This window comes from Anneissia japonica, unplaced genomic scaffold, assembly GCF_011630105.1.
Source record: "Anneissia japonica isolate Jap-2015-1 unplaced genomic scaffold, ASM1163010v1 scaffold288248_len282104_cov177, whole genome shotgun sequence".
Classification (NCBI taxonomy): domain Eukaryota; kingdom Metazoa; phylum Echinodermata; class Crinoidea; order Comatulida; family Comatulidae; genus Anneissia; species Anneissia japonica.
Genome location: NW_022738837.1, coordinates 271,926 through 281,081, shown reverse-complemented (window position 1 = coordinate 281,081; position 9,156 = coordinate 271,926). Strand labels below are relative to the sequence as shown.

At 37.2% G+C, this 9,156-nt stretch overlaps 1 protein-coding gene across 1 annotated transcript in view; it reads right to left on the bottom strand.

Annotated features, from left to right (window-relative positions):
* Nucleotides 1–4,705: 4,705 nt before the first annotated feature.
* Nucleotides 4,706–9,156, bottom strand: part of LOC117117834 (peptidyl-prolyl cis-trans isomerase-like 1) — a 7,928-nt gene continuing 3,477 nt past the window's right edge. Inside the window, exons 2-3 of the mRNA XM_033262303.1 lie at nt 6,583–6,737; nt 4,706–5,433 (exon numbers count right to left, since the gene is read on the bottom strand). Of these exons, the coding sequence (XP_033118194.1) occupies nt 5,132–5,433; nt 6,583–6,737 (457 nt within the window). The 3' untranslated portion in view covers nt 4,706–5,131. The remainder of the gene's footprint in view (nt 5,434–6,582; nt 6,738–9,156) is intronic.

Genomic DNA, 9,156 nt, shown 5'->3' with positions numbered 1-9,156 from the left:
TCTGTCGATGATACAGGTGATTTTTTTTGCTGTCAAGCAGTTTTATTTCATGAAAGACAATCATTGTTGTTACAATTATTTACAAACTGACTTATATGGGGTATACTGTAAATGACTTCTTGTTACAAAAAACATATTTTAGAGCGATGTTTTTGTTCATTTTATGTATCTTCATTATCACATGAAAAAAACAACATCCCATATGAATTTCTTGAAGAAAAAGTAAGTATTTTACAGAATTTATAAAAAAAAAAGGAAAATTCAAGATGAACGCCACCACCTAATTGTGAAAATTTTTAATCTTCACCACATAGGCCAGCCTCTTTTCCACCCCAACACTCAAAAAGAATGTCAAAATCACCTCTTTTAGTATTTTTTGGCATTATTTCAAAATCACCTTTTTCCCTCAAAAAAAAAAAAAGGCCCAGCACAGGGGGTGCATTTACCTGCAGCAGTGAAAGAGTTAAGGAAAGATTTAGCAAAACAAGTTGTAAATATTCAGTACAGTATTGTCCTCGGAAAAGAAGATGTGGGAAAGACAATTTGTGTCAATTGCATTGCAATTAATGAATACGTAAACTAAATGCTTTTGTAATCCTCAAAAGATGTTCTCGATGACCATTTCTTTTCCTTGAACTTCTTATTGAACTTACAATTAAAAACAAAATCTTACAAATTATGTAAAGTATTCCTGGGAATATTTAGTATTGTTTCTGGGTAAAGAGGGAGTTGGCAAAACAAGATGTGTCAATTGCATTGCAATTAATACGTAAACTAAATGCTTTTGTAATCCTCAAAATATGTTCTTGATGACCATTTTTTTTGCTTGAACATCTTACTGAAATTACAATAAAAACAAAATCTTACAAATTATGTAAAATATTCCAGGGAATATTTAGTATTGTTTCTGGGTAAAGAGAGAGTCGGTAAGACAAGATGAGTCAATCCACTCTGCGAAATTCATGGATGATAGCTGTGTGGACTTCCATGGAGAGACAGCTTTTAGTCATATCCCGTCTTTATAGTGGTAGGGTGCAATGATTTAAACACAAAAGAGGACTGAGATGGCAATACTTTGTTCTATATTGCAGACAGAAATTTGTGAGCTTGTCTGAAAAACAATAAAGAAAATCCAACTCGACAGTGACCAGAGAAATCGCTAGAAAAAAAGACCAGGTGATCGACTTCAACTGCCTTAAATTTAACTGTAGAGGAGAAGAGAACTGCTGTACATAACTATAGAAGTTAATTGAAACCAACTGGGGGAAAAGGATAAGAAAAGGAACGCAAGGAATTGATATGTTAGTTAGAAAACATTTCAAAATAAAGCCTACTAAAGGGCAAAGAGAAGAATTGTGATATGGGGACGATAGAGGGAGCAGTAAAGTCAAGGTACCAGGTTAAGACCAGGACAAAAAGGAATCAGAACTGATTTAGTCAAGATACAAACCAGGAATAAGACCAGGAACAAGTCATAGCAGGACTGAAATAGAAGAGGAATAGAAATGACTGACTGACTGACCTTTGCCAAGACAATAACGTTAAGTTATAATTGTATTATGCTGATTTAATTTTCAATCAACACATATCTATCATTTTTAAGTAACACAGGTTGTAATATGGCATCGGTCAACATGACATTGATTAATGCATGGGAAACCCTTCTGTAGATGACTTTAATGAATTAAGAAAAAAACGATTTGTTTGCTGATAGCTAAAATCCTTACAGTGAAAGTAAGAGTAGATATGAAGAAACGAGAAATTAAGAATTTAGTAGCAAAATATGGTCGATGCTTTAGCCTTAGAAACTGATAGAGTTAATCAAGATAGTCCAACTGATGCATTTAGTGTCAGCGAGAACATGTTGAGAGATTTATAGCCAACACTTTAGTTGAAGAAGAAAGAGGTGGAATGCGAGAGAAAGATGAAAGACAGATAAAGTTGGAGCGAGAAAGGAGAGAGAGCAGAAGATTAAAAAAGAGATGGATATGCAGAAAGGGCCACCATCTGAAATGAGTAAATCTGATGCCACTAAGTATATTGAACTAGTGCCTGCATTTCGTGAGGACAGGTAGATAAATTAATTTCTGTATTTCATGAAGATTGCGGGCAGCCTTAAGTGGCCTAAACATGTTTTGCTCTTATGATTTACAAAATGCCCTGGTGGGAAAGGCATGAGATTATATTTTCAGCCTCGTCACTTTGATTACGATATAGTGAAAGGGGCAATTCTAAAAGCTTATAACTAAAGCAAACAGGTAAAATTTTAGAAATTTAAATAAAGCTGCTAATACCACTTCTGTTGAGTTTACTGGAGATAAGGAGCATTTACTTGATCGCTGGCGCATCTAGAAATGTTGACTAGGAATTCGCTAAATTATGTGAAATTACATTTGTAAAGAATGTATTCTAAATAATAGTCCGAATAAATCTGTAGATTAGTAACAGTCGGTGCTAGACATACTATACAAGTGGAGGGCATTTCCTCATTGCTTGGTCATGATTTGGCTGGTGACAAAGTTTTTGTAAATCCCATTTGTAGTTAATATTATGCATGACTATTTGCTTGCATTCAATATTAGAGCAAGTTACTTTTTAAGTATTTATTGCAATATTATAGTTAAATTTTCTTTCTCGTGAAGTAAGGAGCAGGTAAGACAATTGCGATAATGCCATACCTACAGTAGGTGGGAGTAAGTAAACTAAATACAGTTACACTGTAACTGGGAACATGTTTTTATTTTAATACATTGACTAAGTTGCAGCTGCTGAGTGGACCATTTAGAATGGATCTCTACAAAGCAGCTGCTCTCTTAATGGTTTTCACATTTTATGGCAGCCAGCCTTGCTGAGCCATTAAGGCTGGAGCTTGTGCCCTGTTTCTGTGGAGTGAAGCGGAGGAGAGAGTGTAATGTTCTCCCTGTCTGGGACGCTAGTGCAGTTCAGGCTGCTCCCAGCAGTTTGCTGGTACCCATTAATACAGCTGGGTAGACTGAAACAACAGGGCTAGAAATTAACGGTCGTCCGATCGCCAGTGGCGACTAATAATTGCTCAGGCCGACAGAAATTTTTGGAAATATCGCCCCGTTTGGCGACGAGAAAAAAATCACCAAAAAAATTGATTTCAACAATAAAGTTATACTATGGATTCTGAGAATGTGTTTTGTTGTATTTTTTTTTTCTCTTTTACTGCCTACCATTTTCACGAATTCTTCTTAAAATAATCTTACTAAGGCCTTCTATTATGGCTTCATTTGCGATTACGCTCTAGGCCTAGGCCCTGAGTTCTGGAGGGACTCCGACAGCACACTGCGGTTGTTGTTACTACTACTAGGCCTATACTATAATTGCTCCCCGCTTGATAGTTTCCTTCGCTCTCTCCACACACAATGCTCAGTCCTGTTGTTGTTTTCTTAATCGGCATTTGCGCATGCCCTTACAGCGACGTAAGCTAGGCGATGAATAATGACGCGACACAAACTTGAAACTTTTCATCCGCGGTGCGCTATTTCCGTTCGCGTGTGCAAAAAGGCCGAAACATTCATTTGGACTGTCAAGGTCCTGGAATGAGGAGATCCCACCAACCAAAAAAAAAAACAAAACAAAACAAATGAAGAAACTCTGGCTACACAACGAAGGTACGAGAACGAATCAAGAAATAGGAAATTTCTAACGAAATGGCACCACGGTCTGCCGTGGCTGAAGTACAAAAAGCCAGAAACGCCCAGCGCCGAAACTAAGATGATGTACTGTCGAAATTGCCTGGCGGCAGTGGCGATCATCCCTAGCCTAAAAGGTTCCTTCATCGATGAATTGACTCAGTTTTTTAATATACATTCATCAATTATTAAAATTTTAAAAATACCGGTAAGTACATATTGTCACATAAAAGTATGTGTAAATAAGTGTTTATCAATCACGCTATTTTGTATATTATTACTCTGTTGTAGTGTTGTATACAGTAGATCATGATAATTGTTTACCATGTTAAGCAGATTGTTTAGAGCTACAATGCCATACAGCAGAGGTAAAATTCAGTCCCAGACTGCATACGAGAATAAAGGTACATAAAGTTTATGTTTGTACAGTACTTGATTTTGTAATTTGTTGTGCCGAAAGAAGTCAGGACGACTTGATTTTGACCAGGGCCAGTGGCATGTATTTTTCAGTGGCCCTGCTGGCTACTTGGGTTTAGAGGTTAATTTTCAGCTCTGAAGCAACATACATGAAGTGCCTTGCTCAAGCACGCAAGTAAAATGTACAGCGAGGGTTTGAAACACTGATCTGTCTAATAACAATTTTTCAAATTTTCATGAAGCTACATTATACTTAACCAGGGTTCTCCCCAGGGCATTTAGCTGTATCGGAGCCGTTACACCTTACTACAGAAATAAAATTTACCGACACAGCTTAAATTACCGATACACCTTCATTTTGACAGTTATTTAAATTGTTATATTGTTATTAAAATATTACAAATATGCAGGTATGGTTTGCAAACTATGCAAGACACATCAACGTCGTCCCAGAAAGAGCGTTATTGGCCAGACAACATGGGTGGACAAGCCTTGCACAACCATCATCAAGGCGTAACCGACGCGTTAAGCAATGTATGCGTAACCGACGCGTTAAGCACCGTAAAACTTTGAGTTACGCATTTGCCATTACAGCTTAAAAAAATCCTGGGGAGAACCCTGTTAACAATAACAGATTTAATGGTGGCACTATTTAGGTCAACATCCCTCAGGGGTAAAACTTCACTGCACTGTGTGTCAGTAATGCATAAAAAAAATATCTATTTTTATTGGTTATAGTAATATAGTATGTAATATTTCTACTGCAACCAAAATGCGAAAGTGCTATCCATACAATAATTCATTGGATAAGCAACTGTAGAAAATAAGGGTCCTAAAAAAATAACCCGAGTCCTACAACATGTAAAACAAGCCTATACATTATGTACTGTACTCTGCATATTGATCACTAGAGATTTGAGATCAATATTGCGATGGAATTGGATATGTCCATATGAGGATACGAACCCACAATCCACTTTTCCACGCGCAAACCGGTTGTACAGATCCCACTTAGCGTTGATTGTTCCAAATTCATCTTGATACAGTAGACGTGTTCAACTATCAGCATCCATTACTGGATATGCTACCATTATTTTTACATTTTCCCGAGGCCTGTCGTTGCCGTCCGTTTCCACCATGCCCATTCGCTTCAAAATCGCAAGGCCTTTGGAGAGTCGCCCAAAAATTGCATGCTTGCCGTCCAGCCACTGCGTCGGTGCAAGGGTAATGAAAAATTGGCTTCCGTTCGTATTTGGTCCGCTATTTGCCATTGAAAGAATACCAGCACCAGTATGCTTCAACTCTGGATGAATTTCATCCTCAAAATATTGACCATATATGGAAGCACCTCCTCGACCTGTAATTTAAAAAAAAAAAAAAATGTTTTCGGTACATTCATGAAAACAAAAACAACTTGCAACACTCTGATGCATTTTACGGAAGCCTGTTAGTACCACCAGTGAATTAAAATTTAAGAGCCGTTAAGTGGCAAACGCAAAATATTGACCATATATGGAAGCACCTTCTCGACCTTTAATTAAAAAAAAAAGATATGTTTTCGGCACATTCATGAAAACGAAAACAACACGCAACACTCTCATGCATTTGCCGCCAGATAATTATGAGGCAGCTGCCAGATAATTATGTGGCGACTGCCAGATAATAAGTGGCGGCCACCAGATAATTATATGGTGGCCGCCACTTAACGGCTTTTAAATTTATTTCACTGGTGGCATCAACTGGCTTCCATACATTTCATACTTTTCTAGTACAAACTTTGGCCTTTCACACCTGTAGCAGATATCCAATGTAGCTTTAGCCTGGAGTAGGGGTTATAGCTTGATTAATCAATCATTTCCTTTATATGGTGAAAAAAGTATGATGTTCTCCTTTCAGTCTTACAGTTCAATTCCTGCAAAAATAACACAACTATTTTCTCAAGCTAAAACAATTCAACTTTCTTTCTACTTAGTTCTCCCTGAAACTTGAGATTTACTTGTAGGTGGATGAGTAGGCCTACTGTATGGTAGAAGTCATAACCTTGCCAGCTTGCATTTTCTAGTTCTACCAGGAGACTCAACTGGTGCTAGAGATGGTACATTTTGACAGATCCCTGCTTAGCGACGAGGGTGTATCCACCATATTGCTGTTTGGCTGCTGGCTTGAAGTTTCTCTTTTCTTGTTTATTTTCCAATTACATCAGCTGTTTTGCGCATAGACATCCTTGTATTTTGCGTGGTATAAATGAATAACCTTTAAACTTAACAGTCAACATGGAAGTATTGTATCATATACTTCCAAAGTGATTCTTCTTTATCTTCACTTTTTATTGAAGAGATGGTTTAATATGATATCACCATATTTTACTTAATATTTGAGCATCATTTGTATATAAAATATGCGTTTTCAGTACGCAGCAGACCTAATTTGTAACAAATTAACAAATAATATTAAATTTAGTGAAATGTACATTTATTTGAAATATGAAACATAAATAAAATATCACCTGTTCCTGTAGGGTCTCCTCCTTGGACCATGAAATTTTTGATAATTCTGTGAAATGAGATGCCATTGTAGTAGCCTTTTCTTGAAAGTTCAACAAAGTTGTTACAAGTCTTTGGTGCATGTTTCCAATAGAGCTCCACAACCAGCATTCCCAGGCTAAGGAGATGAAAGCAAAAAATGGATTAAGAATTGATCAACAAAATTATTATCAAATTACTCTACAAGTTAAACTGAAATGTTGCTTTTGTTGAGCCAAATTTATTAAATGGTTCAACCTTTTTCTATGTTTTAATGTCTCCAAGTAATCCTACTCAAGTGAACGAGATGTTGTATTATAATAATATAAATAATAATAATAATAACGATAATGATAATAACAACAACAACAACAACAACAACAACAAATTACCAATAAAACGAAAGCTTTTAAATTGTTTTTACGTGCATTTTCGGTCTGATATTTTTTCCCTAAACCTAAAATTCTTTCATAGTCACTTGTGAGTTAAGAAGCCCATCATTTTTCAACTATCGGCATTCTTGTTTCAGTGCTCCTTAAGCACCTTTACACAGGTTGTACACCCACACTTTTTGTTTTTTATTCATTTTTTTTTTAATACCGCAAAATGATAGGCCAGCCAAAAATCAATTGCAGACACTGTATTGCCAATCTAAAGCTGTCGATTTCCTCTTCCATCATCTTTTCAACTTCGCCAATACTACAGCAATTTGATGTGCAGTTTAACCAACGTCCACACTCACAACATACCCATAGGTTGGAATCGTCATACTCTTTTTCGACATTTGTTGCCTTAAATGTTGGTATTTATTTGTTTTGTTGTTGACTGGGCAGAAGCCATTTTTTTTTTCATCTTGCATTCTTCCTTTCGTCTTTGTTTTGCCTCCTCTTCTGCCGCTTTTTCATCCCGCAATGAATCGTATTCCAGATAATGCCTTCGGCATTTCCCTATATTTCAACTCATTGGTCGACAATTTTCTAAGTCGTTTTGGAAACCTGATACAGTATGCTCTCTAAACAAGGGAAACTTGGTCCGATTTGTGAAGCAGAAGGACTCAATGCCAATTCTGTTGTCAAAGACTTCACACCGTGTACTGTACTGTTGGTCATCTCAGTCATAGCCGTTAGCGTACCTTTGTTGATAAATTTAAAGTTTTTCCTCTCGGCTCCCAATGAAGACTCCATAGTCCCAAGCATTAATACTGTCGATAGAGCCAGGTCGGCTGAAGATGTTGTGGTTCTCATTTAATACAGTTTGGCCCTCCTGCAGCAGCGATATTGCTTCTGCATCTGCGTCAGCAGACACCACTCCTTCCTCAGTTGGCATTGGTGGAGTTTCCTCCTCACAAAAGACTCGCGGTGGAGCCAGTTTTGATCTATCAATTGTGTTGATATAACGAAGGGGTAGAAACCAGCTTTTGCTTTTTGTTTTTATTTTTGTTGTTGGGCTTGAAGCTAAAGCTTATACAGTATGCTCCGCTTAGGTACTCCTTCCCATTTCCTCTGATAGGGATTAAACTTCAGGGGTTGATTTGACGAGTGTTTCTCAATCTCTGTCTTAAATTCGTTTACGGTGGATGCATTTACAATCTTAAGCCTCAATCGCACTGGATTTATTTCAGTAAAAGTAACCGTCTTGTCGGTAAGTTCGACCGAAAAAATCCAGTGCGGATAGTCCTGCTCGGTTAACTTGACTGTCGCCACCGGTTAGTTTTCGGGAGTGAAATTTACTTAGGAATTCCTACCGAGCTATTTTGACAGGCCTGGAAAATCCAATGCAAACATCCACAAGTCGGTTAAATTAACTTTTTTCTTCGTTTGTTTGCTTTTTTCAGCCATTTTCTTTTTCCAACGATTTTAGTAAGAACTAGCTAGAAAGTATGTGCAAATCAGCGCGTGAAACAGATCAAGGGATCAGAAGGCTGTAGGTCATGTCAGTACGGGTCATGTTACGGGTCAAAATGTACCGCCCTCAATAGTAAATTTTACACTACTCGGGAAAACTAACCAAGTTGAAAAGTCCAAGTGCGATTGACGGTAACATTTACCCTAGAAATGTTTACCGTGATGACGGTTACATATTCCCAAAATTTAATCCAGTGCGATTGAGGCTTTATCTGGCAAATTGTTCCAGTCGTTGATTGCTCTTATAGAGAAGGAAAGCTGTCTTAATCTGGAATTAACTTGTTGCTTTCTAATTTTCAGGCAGTTACCTCTGGTTCTGGATTTCAATTCAAAGAAGTCAAGATACTTTAAATTATCTATTCCTTTAAAAGATCTTAAAAATTTGAATGACATCAGCTCGTTTTCTTATGTAAGCAAGAGTAGGGAGCTTAAGATTCTGACTTTCCATTATGACTGAATACTGTACACGAGCAAATGTCTCCTTCGGCACATCCTAGCCTGGATGTTCAAAGTTATAAACTGCCCGTGTCAGTGTTGCATTTCAGGATTGGGCTGAGATATTGGACAAGAGTGGTTGCATTGATGTTGCTTTCTTACTTAAATCCTAGCCTAGGTTACAGCCTACATATATATATATATATATATATATACATA